The 23,481-nt window shown below is 34.5% G+C and overlaps 1 protein-coding gene across 1 annotated transcript in view; it reads left to right on the forward strand.

Annotated features, from left to right (window-relative positions):
- Positions 1-23,481, forward strand: part of PCNX1 (pecanex 1) — a 164,352-nt gene that overhangs the window by 72,445 nt on the left and 68,426 nt on the right. Inside the window, 3 exon segments of the mRNA XM_042943661.1 lie at positions 3,773-3,905; positions 9,438-9,622; positions 22,032-22,122. Coding sequence (XP_042799595.1) covers positions 3,773-3,905; positions 9,438-9,622; positions 22,032-22,122 — 409 coding nt within the window.

Below are 23,481 nucleotides of genomic sequence, written 5' to 3' on the forward strand. Positions count from 1 at the left end.
TTTTATGCTCTTTTTCTAGTTAATTTCATTTTTTTTTTTGCCAGAAGATACTGAGTTTTAAGCAGTGTCACAATTCAAAAGCAGTGTCAACTTCAAAACCAGGTTTTGTTTATTTATTTATGTTTAATGTTTATTCATTTTTGTGAGAGAGAGCATGAGCAGGGAAGGGGCGGGGCGGGGGGGGGGGACAAAGGATCCCAAGGGGGCTCCGCGCTGACAGCAGTGAGCCTCATGCAGGGCTCGAACTCATGGAATTGTGAGGTCATGACCTAAGCTGAAGTCGGATGCTCAACTGACTGAGCCACCCACGTGCTCCCCAAACCAGGTTTTAAAGTGTTTTCTCCCTCCTGTTTGGTTCCTTAGTTCAAAGATTTTTGTGTGTGTGCGCTTTGTTTCTTTCTCTTACAAAGTTAAAAGATTCAAAAAGTTTATTATAATTGGGTTGTAGAAGTGAATTTTCAGCAAGTGTAGCTATAACTAATGTGATTGAATATGCTTGTGGCAAATTATTTTAAGCTTTTTTAAAGACACTTTTCTTTCCTTGGCGCTAATAGAACTGGACCCCCTTTGGACCCTCTTCCAAATAGAGATGTTTTGATTTAGTAGTACGTTTTTCAGGGGGCACGGTTTAGTTTTATTTGTTGTGACCATGAATTATGGCATAGTGTTTTCAGTTGAATGTGTGATCCTAGCTATTGTTAAAGTAATTGTTACAGTAAACATTGAAAATTCTTTTAGCATTATTTACACCCTGAATATCACAAGGACACTGTAGGCAGTAATCATAACTCCACTTTAATACATTGTTCAGAGGATGTCTAAACTTTCATCTTAGGGTGTTTCTAAAACTATTTTATTAAGAGAGTAAGTAGTATTATGTAGTTCTTTTGCAGAGGACAAAATATGAATAGTGCAATAATAGCAAAAAAAAAAAAAAAAAGTTGTTTTCTGAAGAAGCCAAAGGACATTGTGACTATAAATGGACACTAACAGTTGTGTTTTCTTCTTAGTATTATGCAATAACTAGCTTTTACTTAAAATTAACACCATTAAGTCTTCAGTAGAAGGAAGATAATAAAGAAAATGTTTCCTATTTCCCTTCTTTCTATTTATTCTCAGTCTTCAATGATTACATTTTGCTTTTATCCAAATCCTTCAGAGTAATTTTAGTACATTTTATGGATTGAATTATTCTCCTTAAATTATATCTGGGTAAATTTTACTCTTATTCTGGTTATCTAAAACTAGAGAGAATGTTTGAAAGTTTCTTAATGAAGTGAATTGACCTGTAAATTGAGTAGTAGTTTGTTACAGTAAAATGGAAATCTTCAATATAAGTTCACAAAGTATCTTGAGTTGAGTTTTAGGAGTGGTTTTAAATTCCATTACCTCAGTTAACATTGCTCATGTCCAAGAGCCATTAACAGTCACTCATGTAAGTTTTCATTTCTTCCTGCAAGTGGCTTGTTTTATCCTTTATCTAGTGACTGCCTGCCAGTACGGTTTCTCCTTTGTGACAGTGCTGGTTGCAGTTTCCTATTACTGAAATCATAGTTGTCAGGAATAGGCAGAGCATACAGTAGGCTTTGTAGATGGTGGTGACAGAAAGGCGTCCTTGAATTTCTAGATCAGCACTGTCCAGTACAACTTTCTGTGACGATGGAAATGTTCTCAATATTGGTAGCCACTAGGCACATGTAGTTCTTGAGCACTTGCAATGTGGTTTATGGATCTGATAAACTCAATTTTTAATTTTATTTAATTTTAAGTAGCCACATATGGCTAGTGGCTACCGTGTTGGGGACAGCACAGTTCTAGATGACCAGGTTTAATGATCATTTGTTCTCACAGGTCACATGTAATTTTTGTGTACATGAGCTTTTATATCACAAGTAACAGCTTTTTCACATTTAAAGGATTTTTCATTATATCTCAGTGAAACTGGAGGGAAAAAAAGAAAAGAAATATTAGGAGTCCAGTCTGATTTGGAGCCAAAGCCGCAAAACCTAACTTCTTATTTAGTTGCCTAACTCAGAATATCACTGTAGTATGTGAGCTGAAAAATAAGTAGGCGTTCTGTCATTTGTGACTTCTACTTTTTACTGGCGGAAGCTTGCCAGATGGGTGAAATAGTTGTGTTTGTCATTCCTGCAGTAGAAGAAAGTGGCTACATAGAGACAGTTATCCTTTTGAAGGTAGTGCATATATTCCTAATCTAATACCCACCAGTGCAGTCTGAGGAAGGGGTACAGAATGTAAACATTAAAAAGAATACTTTATTAAAATCAACATCCAAATTGATGGAAATGGCTGTTGCTAAGCAGAAGAACTATTTGAGAATTAGTAACGTTTTTAAAATGTCAAGAAAACTTGCAAGAGAACTGAAATCTGAATGCAACATTCTTGAATTTGTAATCTTTTTCATAATACTTAATAGAAAAAAAGTGTTTTGAAAGAATGTTTCTGTACTACATTTTGTGTTTATTTATATTTAGTATGCAGATACCCTTTGTCAAAGTCAAAATCATCCCTAAAATATTTAGATCACTAGGAAACCATTGTTTTAAATTCACATAGATAAAGCATCATTTTGCATTTTGTTCTAGAAACTGAAATCAGTCAATTAGAATGGTTTTATAAAATTTTATGTGACTCTATTAAGCCATGGTTGTGTATTTGTCATTGTTGCATATTTGGTTTTAGTTTGTACTTTATCGCTTTTGGATTAAACTATGAATTTCTGTACTTGCCATCTTGCTGATACTTGCTTCCTAATGTTGAGGGGACCTGTGCTGCTGGCGTAGAGTTGAATAAAGTTTCATGGCAGCTCACTACTTCACAGTTAAGATATGTCCATGCTGTCTTGAATTAAACATTTAAAAAGCTGCCAAAGTTATGCCACAGTGTAGCGTGGGATGAATAGCTTCCTTACCTCTGGCATCAGAAATGAAGTATTATCAGTCAGCTAAGCGTCTGACTCTTGTTTTCGGCTCAAGCCATGGACTCTCGGTCACGGGATTGAGCCCCGTGCTGGGATCTGCACTGACAGTGTGGAGCCTGCTTGGGATTCTCTTTCTCTCTCCCTCTGTCTGCCCCTCCCCCACTCGTGTTTTCTTTCTCTCTGCCTCAAAATAAATATTTAAAAAATGCAGTATTATTGTTTGCTTCTACTGTCCTCTTGACAGTAGGAAAATAATGCCCCATACCTGTTAGTTGGAACTAACAAATATTGCACTTGTGAAGTTGACTTAATTCAAGAGTGTGTGATTTATTTGTATTTTTTTTCGAAGTTCTTTTTTTAAATTTATTTTTTCAAAGTTTTTTTATTCATTTATTTTGGGGGGAGAGAGAATCTCAAGCAGGCTCTGCACTGACAGCTTGGAGCCGGACATGGGGGGCTCAAGCTTACCAACCGTGAGAGCATGGCCAAAATCAAGTCCGAGCTTAACCATCTGAGCCGCCCAGGAGCCCCTAGATGAAGGTTTAAACCAATGGAGATATTAAAATAGGAAATTGAGTTTGAAGAGAAGATGGTGAGGCCAGATATATCAAAAGCATTATTTTTAAAGAACCAATTATCTTTAAATAAACAATGTGTATGTCTTGTGTATTCTTTGATGCGCCATATTAACAGTGTATGTATGAAAGCCCTTGGGCTCAAGCAGATAGCTTCCCTTTACGTTTGAGGGTGGGAAGACGGGAGAGGCAGGCTCAGCTGCTATTTACATCTCTGACCTAGGCTCCTATTTGACCTAAGTCTATCTTGATACAGCAGCACAGGCCAGCGAGGAGGCAGTGTCATTTCGCCGTGAACGCAGCACATTTAGGCGCCAGGCAGTACGGCGCCGGCACAATGCAGGGAGTAACCCTACCCCTCCTACATTGCTCATCGGATCACCCCTCAGGTATGGTATTTTAAAATTCCACCAAGCTTAGCATGCATGTAACAGACTTTCTAACCTGTTCTGTCAGTGCCAGGAAAGCATTCAAATTGCTTTTTCTTTTCCCTCCAGTTTCTCCTATAGTTTTAAGCTCTTTGGGCTTTCTCTGCATGTGACCACGAGCCTGCTGCATTCTGCATGCCTTGCGTTGCACTGTTTAGACAAAACGATCAGATTGGGTTAGTCCATTTTAAATAGCAAAATTACTTTAGGGCAGCTCTATAAATGTAAATAGAGGCCTTAAGTCAGCTTTTCATTTTTTTTTCTACTCCCTATTAATATTATTGCAGCATCTTTTCCCCAACATCTTGATCAGTTTAATAGGAACAGTTATGGGCTGAGTGGTGAGCTTGTTGAGGAATACAGATAACTGACCTCAGCTTGATAAGCCAGTTTATTTCATTTCACTAAAATATATATTTTGTATTGCTTAACAATTTGTATCTTTTATTTCATAATCAGTAGAACCTGGTAAATGACATGGGACGAAAATACTCTATGGCAAAGTACAGTCAATTGGATATATATGTATATATTTGTATATATCTGTGTTGAATTTCTCCACTTTTACTAGTGCTGAAGAAAAACATTTTTTGCATTTCCCAATATTCCTAATTAAGAAAACATCTATTTATAATATTGGGAATAGTTTTCCATTAAACTTTTAGTGTTTTATTCTCAAGTATGTCTTACACATCAAAACATTTATGCTTATGCTTTCATACAAATATGGACAAAAATGCTTTACATGTGCTTGCTTAGGCAGTGCACATAAAATACCATATACTCTCATTAATCTCTGTTGAAAGTCACCATTACCAAATTATTTTCCTACATTTTAATCTGGAATTCAAAAAGAACACTTAGTGAAACAACTCCTGTTGAATACATGGTAGATCAGAAGAGCTGACCCCCTTCCCTTGTTAAAATCCTGTTCTTGAGAGTAACAAAGTCTTTCTCTTTACGTTTCCCTGCAATTTAAGACTTGCTTATTTTGGGGGTTTTACATTACAATCAGGAGCTTCACCTTTTGTGGCTCATGTTCCTAATTAATCCTGCAGTAATACATAATTCTGTAAGAAGTAGTATGGATTAGTTAAACCAACACTGAAAATATAAAAATGGGAAGGCACCAGTTAAAAAAACATTTGGTCTAGAAACCTTTTTCTGAGCACCTTTGCCTTTTATGAACCCTCCCCTTCTGCTCCCTGAATTAACTTCTTTCTGCTGATGGATTTGGGGTCTAGCCCCAACCTGCAGAAAGAGCTCAGCATTTCATTTTACTTTTTGTTTTGTTTTTTCTAACCTTTTCATTTTGCCCCTTTAATAACACTTGCCATAGACCTGTTTGCTTTCTTACTCCATGGTGCTGTTTATTAATCCCTTTTTTTATTTTAACCTTCTTTTTTTGGTCTTTGCAAACCCTTTCATTCTTTGCCACAAATAAGCCTGCTGGATCCCACTTACCCAACAAACGCAGACAAATTACTTTTTTCTTTGCCTGGTGGAATATTAAAGAACTGTGTTCTAACTCCAGCCAATCATGTAGAATTCTGTAGGGTTTTAAATACATCACCGTTCAAATGAGGATAATGGCGTGAATCTTACTTGTAAAGCACTCATTTTAGAATTTTTGGCAGGTAATCTTCTAGTAGTCAGTGTGCAGATTTTGTTAAGATTCTAGGATATTTCCAGCATAAACTTTACATGTATCTTAAATAGGTGACTTCATCGTGGATGAAATAAGATACAATTTAGCTTAGAGAAATTAAAAACACCAATGGATAAAATCTTTTTTAAATTGCAAAAATATTCAGGTAGAAAATATTGGTGTTAATTCTGTTTGAATTACATAATAATACTCTCATCTTTAAGTAAATATAGGATTGCATGGTCATAGAAAACTTGAAAAACTTGTTTGTCAAAAGGAAATGGAATAGGAGTGACAGTACTTTAATTACAATTACTATATAAGTACCAGTAAAATGTACTAGCTTATTTTAAACTTTAATGAATAGTTCAAGTAATTGACAGTCAAAAGCAACTTGGTAAATTGTATGTTTTCAAGGATTGTGAGTGAATCATAAATTTCTTCCTGAAGGGAAAATGCAGATTTTTAAAATAATTGTTAGAATGTCTTGTTTCAGAATTATTTTTAAGTGTCCTTTTCATTAAGTTAGGCTCGTAGGTAGCTTCGATAGGCCCTTGCCAGTTCTCAGTTACTAGAGAGAAAAGCAAAGATTAATATTTAAAAATTTTATAGTACTAGTATTAAGAGTTCCATATTTATCTATTTTTATCAACCCAAATATGGTATCTTTTAGAACTCTGGTTAATGGACTGGAATGAAAAATTAGTTGCATTTGGGGAGGGGACAAAAGCTTTATCTTATTCTTAGATCTTTTTTTTTTTTTTTTTTTTAAAGTGTTAGAAGATTGAAAGCTCTGTAATCAAATAAGGTCATAGTAGTAACAGAATACATGATTAGAAATTCGTAGGGATCATTTTGTGGTACTCAGGAAAATCCACCAAATATTTGTTGTTTGTGTACTGTGTTCAAGGCATTCCTTTGAGTATTCTCTGGAATCTGCAGATTCATAAGAATAATGTGATGATACTCTTAGAGTTTACTTTTTCATCATGGAGACACAAATAAAAATAACCAACGATATAAGGCAGAAGGTGCCAAATTCTAAATAAGTGGTACAGAGGAAAGAAAGACCAAGACCAACTATATTTTTCTGCTATTCCTTATTATTTTTTAAACTTTATTTTTGTATTTTTGAGAGAGGGGGCAAGAGAGCACTAGTGGGGTAGGGGCAAGAGAGAGAATTCCAAGCAGGCTCTGTGTTGACAGATGTGGGGGCTTGAACTCACTAACCGTGACCTGAGCTGACATAAAGAATTAACCCACTGAGCCACCCAGAGGCCCCTGTTTTTCTGCCATTTAAATTGGAAATGTTAATGGGTAATATTGCATGTCAGTGATGCTATTGATAGCCAATAGTTAGACCTAAATTTCTATCTTTCCTTTTACTATGTTGTAAAATAGTTGCTACCTTTTCTCAAACTGGTAGTTTTGATAGAGAATTGATACTCTAAAAAATATTAGCTCCTGTCGGTTATTAGTTAGGTAAAGTACAAACATCCAGGAATAGTTTTCCTGCCAACTTCTGTAAAAATGAGAGGTTTTTTTGTTGTTGAAGGATTTTCAAAACAGGAATTCAAGGGACATAAACATTTATGATTAGCTTTTGATGTTCAAAACCTTGACAGCCACATAGATTTTCACTAGTTTCGTTTGTTTCTTTATTCTGGAATCGATTTTCATGCATTGCCTAATACTTTGGAAACCTTTTTGTATATATGGGTATGTTGAGGATTATTGTATTCTCAAATGTGTTCACATTAAAATACACCTAACTGCCATATAGCACCTTTGTTTTTGACTTTAAGTAAAAACAAAAAAGGACAGAAAGATTTGTTGAGTACATATTGTATAAAATTCTTCTGTCTTCCAATTCAGAATCGGAAGGGACATAGCACTTGAACTACTTAAAACACCTTTTTTGTCAGAATTTTCTCCCTTGTAAGATTTGGTCATTTTGGTAAGCTTTGTAAATAACTTTGGATTTTGAGGAAGAGTAACAGACTTATTATATATGTATGGAAAATACAACGATGTTTGATTCCATTAATTCCCAAGATTGTCTCTTGATTTATGTCAATTGTACAAACAGCTACTCCAAAGGAGTTATTAAACGAATACCTTTATAGTTACAGCTTAAACAAATAATGCAAGTAAGCATCAACAAGTCAACATTGTGTGGACTTGGTTTTTTCATGTGTTCCACACATTCCTCTGCTCTATTTAGAGTGTATACTTTTTGTTGGCTCTAAAAGAAGCCTGAACTATGAATGTTCCAGGTAGTGATGGTTAGTAGGACTTTCTGTGGCGGTAGAAAGATCTATGTAATCAACACTGTCCAGTGTGGTGGACACTGACTACTAGCTTTTGCCCACTCCGGTAGCTCTTCACTACGGCAGCCACTAGCTACTTTATGTGGCTCTTGAGCACTTGCAATGAGCTTGGTGGAACTGTGGAACTAAAATTTTAGTGTAGATAGTCACATGTGGTTACTTTATCAGACAGTGTGATTCCAAAGTGTATTCTGTTGCCATAACCACAGGCTTCAGCAACATAAGCAGTGTTTTCTAGTCTTTTATTACATGGTTGCTTTAAATTGCAGCTTTCTTCACTGCCCATAAAGATGAGTTTATTTTATAGGCATCAGAGAAATCATTGCCTTGAATTCAGAACATTAGAAAGAAGTTGGTACTCAAAAAAATGATAAAATAACTGAATAAGGCCATCCTATGCAGCAGTCTTGTTGTTGTTGTTGTTTACTCAAAGGTCTAATTTAATAACAATGCAGTTACTTTGAACATCATGTAGAGAATGACATATAATAATTATAATCAAAATATTTTCATGAGTTTCATTGATTTAAATTTGAGTATTAAGCACATTAAAATTCATAGTATTTTAAACATCTAAAATATAAAATGAGTTAAGAATATAATAGAGTTTCTTAATTATAGGTAATGTTTAGATATTTAGATTTGATAGTTTTAATAAATGGCAAGTCTATAACAAAATACTAATAATATATTAACAGAATTCTGTAAGATTTGAAAAAGACTGTAATATCCCTTGAGAAATTACAGGTTTCCAAAATATTTTTAAGATTTTCTAAAATGATGGGCCCTTGTTAATGAAATGATGAAATGGGTTGGAGAAGGTAATAACATGTATACAGAGCCTGTGTGGCTTTATTTAAAAAATATGCAGGCTTTTCATAGAAAAAATACTTTATAAATTAATCATACTTGCAGCATCCCAGCAGTCATTTGTATTTCACTCGGTTGAGTCGATGTTTGTTATTCCATTTCTCTTGCACTAGTTTGTGATTTTCTTTTGATTGAAAATTGTCACCTTGGTCGCATTTGATAAGGATTCTTTGGTTTTCAGGTGCATAGAAACTTTGTTTTATTGTGAATTCGAGATGCCAGAATATTTGAAAGAACAATTCTAGAATTATAAAGGTTATAAAGAAGAGTGCATATTTAAACTGACAAAGAGGGAGACCAGCTACAACCCCCATATATAGTTAATGTGCTTGTTTTTCTTTGCTGCTTTCTTTTTCCTTACACTAGAATTTTGTTGGCTTGGGGTGGGGAAAAGTCACAGATTGGTTAGTTTACATATACGTTAAATGTTTGCTGTGTTCATCACAATGATTCAGTTTTCTAAGGACCAGAAGATTTAAGACAGCAGTGTAATCTGTATATGTTACAAAGTTTGTTAGCTTTCTTAGGTTACATTGAAAAAATCAGGTTACATTTTGAAATCCATTTTCTATATTGACTTCATTCTAGCTGTTGTTTTTTTCTTTTCTTCCCTGTAATGTCTCCCCAATCCATGTTTTTTCCTAGCCTTCAAGATGGTCAGCAAGGCCAGCAGTCCACAGCCCAGGTCAAAGTCCAGTCCCGCCCCCCTTCCCAGGCTGCAGTGCTCAGTGCTAGTGCCTCCTTGCTGGTGAGAAATGGGAGTGTCCACTTAGAAGCATCACATGACAATGCATCTGCTGTAGGCGGCAGCAGTTTGCACGATGAACTTGGTATGCAGGCCTTATGTAATCTTGGTGATACAAAACTGTAATACAGCAGATGATGGGTAACAATGATTGCAATTTCTGTGAGACAGCTTCATTTGCAACTATGCATGAGAGCACTTTTTTATAGGATTTGTCCTATGTGTGAGGAAAATTTGACTTGCTTTCCCTTTTCGGTTTCTCTCAACTTTTACTGTTTTGTTTTGTTTTGTTTTGTTGTTTTTAGCATATTATTGGTAGATAGTTAAAAGTATTAATGTTCATGCTTTAGTGTTCTCTTAAAATGATTCGGGCAGTCCTGTTACTCGTTGGCACTTGTACTCTGTGGGGAAATGCTGATTTTATGAAGAATGATTTTGATTAAATCTTAAATTCTTTGCATTTGCTGAATGTGCTGCAGGAAGGGCAAAAATACTTTCTGATGGTCTGTTGCTATGGAATCTTTCTTTTGGGTATTCTGTATTTCATTTCAGTGTCTGTCACCTGAGATAGACTTACGTCATCCTAAATGCAGTACTCTGAGGACACCATGGCTCTATACTAATATCAATAAATTCATCAAGTTTTTTCTTTTTCCTGTTAATATACCTATAAATATTAATATAAGTTATTAAGTAGTTTATTCTCAGAGGGGTGGTGTAGTTTAAAACCTCAGTAATGCATAGCCACTCAGATACCTCTTTTGTACTTTACAGACAGTATTTTATATTATACTTTGTATGTAAAATATATACAAAGTATATAAAATATAGAGTATTTTATTCTTTGGTTTCTATTTCTCTGTATAATCTATCTTGTGTTCAGAGTGCAGATTAGTAACAAGAAAATGAAAAACAATGAAGAGAATTTTGTTATTAAAAAATACACAATTGAAAGCACCACATTTGCTCCCAGTGATTTTGTTTTGTTATAGCTGTGTTTCGTTTATAGAGATGATAATCCACTTGGCACTTTGGCTAGAAGGATGTGTGGTATAAGATGCCCGAATTAGATATAATAACGTTTCATATGCCATTTGTTGACATTTCCCATTTTGTAAAAATCCTTAGTTATAGAAAGTTAACAATTAGACAAGCATATTGATGAAAATAATTATCCTTAGCAAATCTTACAGAAACCTGAAAATGGTCATCTAAGATATTTATAACATTGGCATATATAGTGATTTCTAAATAAAAAGAGAAGGCAATAAAACATTTTAATTTCAGAGTGCTTTTGCTTTTGAGTTTACAATTTGAAGAAGCAAGGGAGTTTATTAGGAGGGTCCTCAATTTGGTTACTTGCTTTGAATTAGAATGGTGATACTTTTTTAGTTACAAATGATACTCAGTTGATATCTTTTTATCGCTATTTCTCTCAGGTTCACTCAAAGCCCTTTGAACAGAGGATTTGTCAATTTGTGCATATGAAATTACAGTTGCCATCACTGTTGCCCATTCGGTTTGTGGTAGCAGCTTTGTGAAAATAAAAGGCTTAATTTTGACCCGTTTTGGATTTTTAGACTTGTGCCAAATCAAACATAAAATGATGCGGTAGATGACTTTTCTCTGTAAAACCTAATTTGCCCAAAAACTTGCTAAGAAAGCCTTAATGGTAAAATCCCATTCTGAATCCACTTGCAGATTATTAAAAATATGTACATAGGAACTCACTGGACAGTTCTAAAGGTAAAGTCTGGAGTGACTTTAGCATCTGTGGGTGAATATTCAGGATGTTGTCTTGAAATTTGGATTTTTTTTCTTACCTGCCTTCTAATAGCTAGTTACTGGCCTGTGGGACCTGGCTGCGGCCAAATTGAATGTATTGTGATAATTAGCACAAAACAAGCAATCAGTGGACAGTGTATACTTGTTCCATAGCATATAAAGTCGGCCAAAAAAGATCCTGAAAATGAGCTACAGTTGAACTTAAAGGTATTGGTGGAGATACTGATTTTTATAATATATTCCACTAGAATATTTTTGTTACATAGTTTAATTTTCTTCATGATTATAATTAACAGTGGTAAGATAACTTTGGGTAAATGAATTTGGGTCCTGTATACTCAAATATGTTAAAGTGAGTCATGATATTCCCTAAAAATATGAAATATTTAGAAAGGATTGTTTCCTTCCAAATTTAGCTTCTTCAGTTGAAAATTTTTTAATGTACAATATTTACATATGAAAATGTGTACACATAATGCATTTATATAAAACACTCATACAAGCATACATATACATTCATACATATGTATGTTTGAGTGCGTATAAATGTTTGCATATGTACACATATATACATAATACTTGGTTGTTTACTTTAAACAGAGGAACAGCCTTTTTGGATCAAAGGAAACTTGCAGTCAGGCATTGTTTAATTCTAAGCCTAGGTAGTTTTCCTTAACTGTTTTCTACATCTTTACTTTGTGGTATCATACTAGATAACCACGACTATCAACGACAGCCGTAAACCCATAAACCCATTATTTCTCTGTTGAATTTTAACTAGCATGTCAGGTTACCAGGTAACATTAGACATGGTGGAAAAATTCACCGAAGGTGGTATTTTAAGGATTTTATTAGTAGCTTTTTCAGCAGAAGAAAATGTATTTTCATCATAGGTACTCAGCAGGCATAATTGTTAATCATATTTAATTTTAAAGGCTGAATTATAAGTATATAATTTAGAACCTAGTTGGAAAAATTTGGATGGTTTTCTTTCTTATTTATAGACTTCACCTCCATGCAAACTTAGTTAAAAAAAAAAAAAGATTCCAATGATGTGACAGATAAGTTTTAAAGTTAGCATCTTTGAAAAGGCAGTTACTATCTAAGAATTTCTCAAATCCTTCAGTGTAACATACCACTTTTTTTTTTTTTTAACCACATCTTAAGGGTTAAATTACCTCCTCACCAGTCTTCTAGGGGACTCCTTTCTTTGCAGTTGGTTTCCTACTATATTCTGAATTAAATTGCAGTTACACTAAATAAAATAAGCTGTGCTTAGTGCCCAGATAAGTCACATGAGGGACTCTGAATTCACGTAGCCTTAAAGTTCTATTTTTTTTTTTAATCTATCAAGCTTTTTCTATAAAACTTGGCAATCACTTCTCAGTTTTATGCTAAACTCAGCTTTCTCTTGTAAATTTAGACTAATAAATTGATGTAATGATGGCTTTATAGTTGATAGTTAAATGCTTAATATGTGGCACATCTCAGAGGAGACGTTCTAGATAAGGCCTGGTAAAACAGGAAAATTTACGTGTGTTTTTTTTTCTGTGTATGAAATTAGTGGTGGTCGTTGGTGGAGATATGCTTTGAAAAAGTATATGTAATAGTACATCAAACTTTCATGTAAAAAATAAACAAGAAATGAGGAAAAGTTTGTATCTATGTTTAAAATGCAAATATGAAATATATAAAAATCATAGGTGATATTCCTCTGACAGATATGTTTTCTTAATTTCATTAATGCATTCGAGGTTTAAAAAGTGATGACTGAACTTACTTTTCTGAGGCTTTCTTTTATTTCATTGCTATGCAAGGATTGACAAAGAAGGTATTCTTTGAGATAATCTGCTTTACTACAGAATTTATTAACTTGAAAATGTGGTCAGCTCTAGAAAAAGACTTAAATCTGCCAGTACCCTACCCTCCCTATTGGCCTTTTTATTAAGCGGCTTATAGCAGCTATGCGTTGTTAAGCAGAAATATGATTTGGAGGCTTTAAAATTTTTTACTTTAAAAAGCGAGGCTCAGATGATCTATAATACTTTCATGATTTTTATTAGAGTTAGCCTTGGTGTTTAAAAAGGGTTATATGTATTATGCATTTTGTTATATGTTATATGTCTTATGTTGTATGCCTTAACATTTTGTGCTACATTACAGATACTTTTTCTTACTATACAGAGATCAGAGGGCTATGGGACCTTGGAGTTTATACGTCAGTGCCCTATGTTATGGCAGATCATTTTCATTCATCTAAACAAAAAGTTATGTTCTTTTTGCAGTGGCCTTGATCTTTTATTGATATTTTTGAATACAAAAAAAAAGCTGCATTTTGTTTTTTATTGAGGGGAGTGCGACACAAAATATATACAAATGAAAGCAAAATGTTTATTTTTATTGAAGCAATAAAGATCCTTTATTATTATCTAAAAGGAAGAAGTGTGAAGTTTGGGTATATTTTCTTCATTTTGATAAATTAGAATGTATTTTTCTCATTCTTGTAACAGAAATACAAGTTTAGAAATATTAGAAACTATAATGAAAATTAAGTGATCTGTAATTTTATCACTTAGAGATACTCAGTTTTGAAATTTTATAATTTTTTCCTCCCTGTCTTTTTTAATGCACACATTTTGTATACTTTCCTGAAACGGAATTGGGATCATGGTGGGTGACTTGGTGCTACTGTATGAGTTTTGTATCTTGCTTTTTTCACTTAGCATGTATGTTATTTATTCATGTTATTAATTGTTCTTTAACTTGTTTGTAAGTGATGGCATAATATTTTATCTCTGAAATCTCCATGAAAGGGAGTAGGATGTAGTGGAGTCCACAGTCAGACTTCATGTCTTCCAGTCCACACTCTACTGCTTATGAGCTGTGTGGCCTTGGGCAAGTTATTTTCTCCCTGTGCGTCAGTTCCCTAATTTATCAAATTAATAACAGTATCTACTTCATAGGTCTATAGTGAGGATCATATCTATTAAAATGTGCAAAGCAATTAGAACAGTGCCTGGCAATAATAAGTCAATTACATAAATAATCATTGCTATCATCATTATTAACATTATTATGTAATTACAGTTTATTTAAACTAAGTTTAAGTTAAGCTAAGTTTAAGTTAAAGTTGATTAATATATGCATTAGCTGAAATATAGGTTGGGTTCTTCAATGGAGGACACCCTCCTCCCCCAGCCCCTCACCAATCAGTGACTAAAATAAAAGAGAAGTTTACCTGTCTCTCTAACAGTCTCACAGGAGCTGTCCCTAGCAGGGGGGTTGGTTCTGTTATCTTCCATGTGTGGCTTCCCTGCTGGTCCATAGTGGCTGCTCCACTTGTTGTCAACAAATGTCATTTGTCTGAAAAGCAGGAAGGGGGGCGGGGGGTGTTGCTAAAAAGTAAGGACAGTTAGTCTTTATCTTTCAGATTGCAACTTGAGAAATGTGCCTGTCACTTTCTCCCACTTCCCTTGGGCCCATACATAGTCACATGGCAACTTCTAGCTGCAAGAGAGGTTAGGAAATGTCTCTAATTAGGTGAACATAGGCCCAGCTGAAATTCAATGAGGGGAAGGTCCTATTAATACAAGGAATAAGGAAAGGATGAATACTGGAGGTCAGTCATCAGTCTTTGCTACATTAAGCACTTTACATCAATAAGATAAAGATCAGTAACTAGAAAAGTTGAAATACTAGTTGAAATACAGTCACAAACAGTTCAAGTTTACTCATAATTTTTTAAAATTTATTTATCTATTTTATTTTATTTTTTAATAATTTTTTTAATGTTTATTTATTTTTGAGACAGAGGGAGACAGAGTGTGAGTGGGGGAGGGACAGAGAGAGAGGGAGACACAGAATCTGAAACAGGCTCCAGGCTCTGAGCTGTCAGCACAGAGCCCGATGTGGGGCTCGAACCCACAAACTGTGAGATCATGACCTGAGCCAAAGTCAGGCACTCAATAGACTGAGCCACCCAGGCGCCTGTACTCATAATTTTTTAAATTGCAGATTAAAAACAAGGTGAGATCTTTTTCATCTTTGTGTAATGTATCTATTATTGGAAAAAGTCTGAAGATTGAATGTTTTTAGAGAGCAGTTTAGAACTGTAGACCAAAAATGCCTATAGCTTTTAGTACTCAAAATTTGCGAACTTGAAAAGATATATGTACGTGGATATTCATTATAACATTGTTTGTAATTTTGACAAACTTTAAACAGTCTAAATCTCTTGTTATTAGAGAACCTCTAAAAGAAACGATAGTACATAAACAGTATAATATTTAGAACTTGATGCATCTTTATTTTTTCAAAAATTTTTAATGTTTATTTATTTTTGAGAGAGAGAGAGTGTGTGTAAATGGAGGAGAGGCAGAGAGAAAGGGAGACACAGAATCCGAAGCAGGCTCCAGGCTTTGAGCTATCAACACAGAACCCGATATGGGGCTCGAACCCACAAACTGTGAGATCATGACCTGAGCTGAATTCAGAGGCTTAATGGACAGGGCCACCAAGGCAACGTCTGCATCTTTATTATTGACATGAAAAGTTAAACTAGTTAGTAAGCAAAAGAAGTAAATTTTAGAATGTGTATGAGGAGAGTGATCCAATTGTCTTAGGACAAATGTACATAAAAATTGTTCAGAAGAACACAGTGGCTGTCTCTGGGGGAGTAGGGAACTTTTCTTCATTTTGTGTACTACTTTTGAATCTGATGTGTAGTATTTTTTTAAATGAACCACAAAAAGAAACAACAAATATCACTCACTCTTGATTTATATTTTGTAGAAATTCCACTGATTACATGCTGTCTCACGTTCCTCCATCTACTTAGACTCTTAACCTGACCAGTCTTTTTTTTCTTCTTTGTTTTAAAATCAACTTTTTGATATATAATTTAGGTATGATGAATTGCATCCATTTAACATGTACAGTTGGTTGAGTTGTAACAGATGTGCACACCTGTGAAATACTACAATCCAGATACAGAACATTTCATCATCTTTAAAAGATTTTTTGTTGCCCCCATTGCAGCCCATCCTTCCCCCGCCCCTGGCCACAGGCAGCCACTGCATATTCTATGTCATTATAGTTCTCCCTCTTTTAGAAGTTCATATACATGCAGTTGTAACGTGGCCTTTTGCACTTAGTAATGTTTTTAGTTCATCACGTTGCATGGGTTAGTTTATTCTTGTTTTGTGCTGAATATTATTCCATTGTGCAAGTGTGTGTATATTGTGTATCCATTCATCTGATAGATGTTTGTGTTATTTCCAGGTTTTGGCCATTGTTAGTAAAACTTAACTTTTCAAAAGTGGTTTTACATTCACACCAGCAGTGTATGTGAGTTGCGCTCATTCCCATTCTTGTCCCCATTTGCTATTGCTGGCCTTTAAAATTTTAACCCTAATGGTTGTATCTCATTGTGGTTTTAAATTTACATTTTCTCTTATGACTATTGATCTTTTTTTTTGTGATGCGTGTCCAAATAATTTGCTCACTTTTAAAATTGGGTTGGTTGTATTATTTTTGAGGTGTAAGAGTTTTTGTGATATTTTAGACATAACTAATTTGTCAGATGCAAATCACAAATATTTTCTCCCATTCTGTGGCTTGCCTTTTTGTTTACCTTGTCATTTGTAATGGCATCAGTATCACTGTCCTGTTGTAGATTTTACCAAGATGAGGTTGTCCCTTTGAAAGAAAATGTGAGCAGATGATGAAATCATAGCAGAATATGAACTTGTACATTCACTTTTGGAAGGTTCACCTGATCTGGGGATTAGGCAGTAAGAGTGAAACTTAATGAATGAAGGCATGTGGCGTTAAGTCAGAACTAGAGGACATTGGCCACGTCAGTAAAAGAGACCAGTATGTACACCTATTTTATTGTTGCTGAGCAGTAGAGACATTGGTCTTTTCGTACCAGTTCTCAAAAAACCTCTCTTCTAAACCAACTTTTCTTCTCATACCTGTTCTTTTCTGTACTCTCTTGTTTAAAAAAACAAAAACAAAAACAAAAAACTAGCACAGTGGTGAACATCCCAGGAAGAAGGATTGGTTCTCAGTATTGAAACATTTATTTTTATTTTTTATTTTTTTAAGTCTATTTTTAATATTTATTTAGAGAGAGTGAGCAGGGGATGTGCACAGGGAGAGGGAGACAGAGAATCCCAAGCAGGCTCTGTGTTGTCAGTGTGACATGGGGCTTGATCTCCCGAACCATGACCTGAGCCAAGATCAAGAGTTGGAAGCTTAACCGGCTGAGCCACCCTAGCACCCCTCAGTATTGAAACTTTTAATTACAAGTAGCATAGTACCTTGATTACCATTCTAGTACATTTTTTTGGTCCAGGAGAGGGGTTGGCAAACTATGGCCTGTGGGGGAAATCCATCCAGCTTGATGCTTGTTGATATAAATAAAGTAAAATAAATATATATTTATGTTACAGGTTTTCTGTGGCTGCTTTCATGCTACAGTGGTAGTCTTGAATTGTTGTAACTATCTGACCCACAAAGCCTAAAATACTTATTTTCTGGCCTTGTATAGAAAAAGTTTGCCCACCCTGTACTATACGCAGAAATAAAATGAATCATTTCTGTCTGGTGAAAACTCACGCTTTCTCAGAGACTCATAGGTACCACTCGTGATAATAAGGGTGGCACCATCCAAGAAACTGGCACTAGTCTTAAAAGTCTTTCTCTACCACATTCATTGAGATAGCTCTGTGAACACAGTACTCATCACATCAGAAATAAGCACTTTCTGTAGAGCACTTAACTTACCCATGTGGATGCATGTGGTCCTCCAAGAGCCTTCTAAAAAAGCACTTTATAAAGCTGCTTCCCTTGTGTCTGGCTTTGCTCTCATAGCCCTTGCCTGCCCTGAGAGTTAATACTTGAGAAGAGAGACCTCAATTAACAGTGTACCAGGATTAGGCCTAGTGGGAGGAGGGTCCACAGAAGGAAATCAAGAAATTTCCAAGGCCTCTGTTGTTAGTACTGGGAGGATTAGAAGAATCCTACAGAAGATCTGTCCTAGTAACTACCTCTTGCCAAGGTACATGAGTAAAATGAGTACCACCAAGAATGCAACAGGAGTTTTTTAGTCAAGTGAACAATCTTTATACACTTTGTGCTGTGTAGCAAGGACTTAGGAGTTAGAGAATACCATTAATTTCTCATGTCTTTTATCAGGGTCTTGCCCCTGTCTATTTTGAGTTTATCTGCTGCACCATTCATGGCTTCAGGGAAGTGTTTCAAGGGTCCTTTTCTTTAAATCAGTATCTCATTTTATTCATCTTCCTGTTATTCATCACTTATTTATTGATTTTTGGTTATTTGAAATTCTCCTACCTAAAAAAAATGGTTTTGTGTAATAAAATGTAATTTTTATAGGCAATAGCAATCAATTCAATGTTCAAAACTGAGAAATACCAGGTACGTTAACTTTTCCCCCCTTAATCTCTAGATGCTATCTCATGGCCAATATCATTAAGCCTAAAATTCCAGCCGCCAGTCTTATTTTGTCAGAAAGTAATTGTTTTCTTTTAAAATCATGACCGAGCCATTCTGTTAGATATAACTAATTATTACCTGGGAGTTGAATATGTTGAGATGACTTAGTTTTTAATCATAATTCATGTGAGAAGGACACATTTCATTGTTGTTCTTCTCAATTTATATTCATCAGGAAAAGTCAATACTTACAGTATTTTTCTTGATACAGGATACTATAAAAATAGGATTATTAATAAGGGCACATTTTACTTTGGACCTAAAGGGTAACTACATCATGGTTTTGATTTTAAATGAGATACATATAAATTTGATATGTATGCTGAGGATCTTCGTACAGATTTAGGATATTCTTAATCTTTATTTAACCAATAGTAATATATACTTATTTCTGTTTTGGTTATTTTTGAAGATGCTTTTAGTAGACTATTATACCTTAAAATATTACGAAGTTTTTCACCAAGACCTTAAGCTAAACGGTTTCTAGTATAATTTTTCCTGAGTTGTTTATCCTCTGAATAAAATTTGTTTCTTTTCAAGGGCTAACTTAGTTGCCAGGCCCAAAGGTACAAGAGGAGACCTAGAATCTGTTATTTTGGTGGAGTTACATTAGGAAAATACCAGGAAGCCTTAATACACTGTCAGCCTTTTCTGACCTGAACATGTTCTTTTTTTTTTTTTTTGACCTGAACGTGTTCTTAAAATTAGTATGTAGACAAAGCCTCTTAGGGGGGGAAATAAATCAAAGTTGAAGTCATTGCACATTTGTTAAAATTATAGCCTCCTTTTTCATAGACATGTTTTATGCTTTGCTAAATTTCTAAAATTTATAACTTGTTAGTCATTGGTTTGTAAAGAAGCATTCAGAGTTCTTGATTTATATAGTAATAAAACTACTCAATTTTTCTAGCCTTCTTTGTGTAAAGAGCTTTTTGAAGGGCGTGCTTTCTTTTTACGTTTCTATTTATTTAATGTGCAGCTATTTACATTTTATAACAGACATCTATACATAAAGGAGAGTATAGTTGTATAATGACTTAAGGTTCTTTGTTCCATTTGATAATTACAAAGAATAATATCTTTAGTTGATTTCAGTTGCATATAAATGTCATATTCAGTATTCCCAAAACAGAACTTGTATTATTAAAAATTCCACGGAATGCTTAAATATATTCAGAATATATTCCAATAATTTAAATTCTATTGAATATAATATTATTTGTAAAATACACATTATATGACATAAATACTTATGTTTATCCATTCCATTCTTACTGGATTTCACACATAGCTTCCAAGCCCTCCTAGCTCTTTGTTACTCTGTGATTTACTCACTTGCATGGGTTTATAATTATTCTGCATTTATGCCATGTGTAATTTTGATCTGATGTTTCTTTTTCCTATTAATGTAAGCTATTTATAGTAGCACAGCCAATTTTTCATTTGCCATGATAAATGAGGAAAGAGCACAACATAAAAAATTACAATTTAAAAATAATTTTGAGATCTCGGTCAAGCCAGTATTTTTGTTTAGGTTTTTTCTTCGCTAACAATTTCTGCAGCCACTGTACCACTTCAAAAAGTATTTCAGCAAGACACCTAAGAAGAAGCCAGATGGCAGCTTGTATTATTTTGTTTTAGTTGCTGAATCTGGTTTGTGTTAGAAGTGCTGAGTGAATGATTCATGACTAGAAGATGAGGGTGGCACGTGGAGGTGACAAAAAGCAGAGTTTTAGATAATCCACGTGCTGAATAATCCTCCCTTGAAAAACAGCAAATGAAATAAACATTTCACAGAATGCTTTTTTTCTCATTTGTCGTAAGAATATATTTTTCTGAGAAAAAAAAATGCTGCTACAGAAAACACCATAATAAAATACATATTCTGTCTGATCCATAGAAAGCACTCAAGTAATCCTACTTAATAAAGAACTTCTCAGATTCCGATCCTTTTCAAGTATGAAGTGATTGTTGAGATGTTTTGCGAACCCTTAGTTATAGTATTAGTACATCCTGGGGTCTTTTATTGTTACTTTTCAGGCATTTCACTTACATAAAAATGGTCATACCTTGTTTACATTGTAGTCATGGAAGAGAAATCTTTTAGCCCTGCCATCTAGTTGAAATTGCCCTGAAGATTCCTCCTATTTATAAACAATCAAGATGCAGCCCGGACTAAGTCCCAAATGGTTGCAGGGTTCTATACCTCATTTCACTGTCCTACTGGAAATTTATATTCATTTATTTCTGCTCCCTACCCACTACTGAGAGGGGCTGACATAGGTTGTCAAGGTGAGGAATGCATTTCAGACAGTCTCCAGATTTTTAAAATTTCACTGTCAGAAATCATTTTATCTTACAGAGTTCATTTTAAGAGTTCTTTAAACCTGCATTCCTTTGCAACCAATATCATTTCCAAACCTTTTATTGGCTTTGTGGAGATATTTGGCTACAGCTAATGGTGTTCTTAAATTTTTTCAGAGAGTTCTTGTAGACTCATGCAACCAGTAATGTTCATTAAATACTGTGATTTAATTATTACCAACATTATACTTCATTCATTGAACTTCTTAGATCCATTTGGACACTTCATTTTTTCTTAAAAAACACAACATGATGGGTATTAAGGAGGGGACTCTTGTTGTGATGAGCACTGAATGTTGTATGTAAGTGATGAATAACTAAATTCTATACCTGAAACTAATATTACATTGTATGTTGAGTTAAAAAAACCCAAAACAAGAAACGAACCCAAAACTCTGTGAAGGTAATCTCAGAAATTTGCTGTCTTGCAGTTTGAGTGATCTTAAAACTTAAGCGGCTTTCCAAATGGCCACTCACCACTTGCAAAGTGGTCAGGTGACTTTTAAACAACGTTAAATTCGTTCATGTGATTACTTCAATTGAGAATGCCCTGAGAGGAGAAAAGAGGAAACTGGATTGCAAAGCTGACTTAAATCCCTTACTGTTAAAACCTGCTTATGTATGTTGACATTTTGCCCCACTGTTCAGCATTCCTTTTCAGTTCACATCATGCTGAATTACATGCAGATCATTGTTTTTAGAATATTTTGGAAAAAGGTTACAGTACATTTTCTTAAATTGTAACAAGTTTGAAATTTAGTGTTTTATGATGGAAAAGTTTTGAGTATTCTAATGGCTTTTTAAAAAAATCATTTATTTGCTAGGTAAGTTCTCTTCTACGCTTTATGAGACTGGTGGCTGTGATATGTCACTTGTGAATTTTGAACCGGCAGCAAGAAGAGCATCTAATATCTGGTATGTGTGAAGTCCTATTAGGAGAGCGTATGTACTTGCATATATTTGCCATGTTTAAAGCTTTGAAGCCTTGCGATGGAAAAGTGCTTTTGAAAATATTTGTTCATACTGGCTTAAATAATTTTGTCATTGTGTATTTGTCTCCAAAGATGTAAGGTAGAATTTATTGCTCTGGAAAAAAGAAAGCATTATTCTTAAAATGAAAGCTGTTCTGTATTTTAAATAATTAAGTAAGAATTCCCTGTGGATCTTACAGTGGGATAGTGGTTTCCCACAATTTCAAGTTTAACTCTAGATTTCATGCTACACGCACACACACACACACACACACACACACACACACACACTGCATGATGTATAAAAAAGCTTCTTAAAGCTTATTAGGAAAATAATTATACTACTAACTTCAAACTCATCAGGTCTCTTTGTAATTGAAAATTTTTATTTCTTCATAAGGGTTTTTTGATCGTGTCTTTTTACATGATCATCTTTCCTTGTGTTTTGAAATTTATTTATCACCAATAAGAAAGAGGAATTTCTTAAAACATGGGTCATCTGTTATATTTAGTTTCTTTTCTCTCCTTCCCTTAGGAAGAAATTACACTGTAAGATAAGGGAGAAATTAGGAGAAAAGCAAATAAGAACTAGAAATCTTGATGGCATAATCAGTTCTAATATAGAATGTATTAGATTTTTTTCTTAAACTCTAATATGATTCATCTATTCAGGTTGCTGCCTTGAGGTACATTAGTGACTGATTAGCTCATTTTTTTCACAGGGGTCATTTTATTTGATTCCTATTTTAGGACTTATTTAATAATGGGACACACCTGTTTAAATATTACACACGTATGTATGGGCAGTTCACTTAGTTTTTTTAAAGTTTTTAGGTGCCATTAATTTTTTTTATTAATGCTTATTTACATTTGAGAGAGAATGTGCGAGTGGGGGAGGGGCAGAGAGAGTTGGAGACAGAATCTGAACCAGGCTCCAGGCTCTGAGCTGTCAGCGCAGAGCCCAACGTGGGGCTCAAACCCACGAACTGTGAGATTATGACCTGAACCAAAGTTGGCTGCTTAACCAACTGAGCCACCCAGGTGCCCCATAGGGGTCTTTTAAAGCAATAGGATCTTGTAGTCACTTAGCTTAATCCACTGAAAAGATAGAACATGTAGAAAACTATACTCACTCAGCTCCTTTAGTCCAGTTTTGGAACTGATCCTGTTGAGAATGACCAGCTTGGAGTGTTAGGTGATTTTGTAATAGTAGAAACAATAGAAAGATGGAGCAATGGAAACAATTATGTTTAATATAATTTAAGAATGATTCCTTACAGCATAAATGTGGTAACAGATTTGT

This window comes from Panthera leo, chromosome B3, assembly GCF_018350215.1.
Source record: "Panthera leo isolate Ple1 chromosome B3, P.leo_Ple1_pat1.1, whole genome shotgun sequence".
Taxonomy (NCBI): Eukaryota; Metazoa; Chordata; class Mammalia; order Carnivora; family Felidae; genus Panthera; species Panthera leo.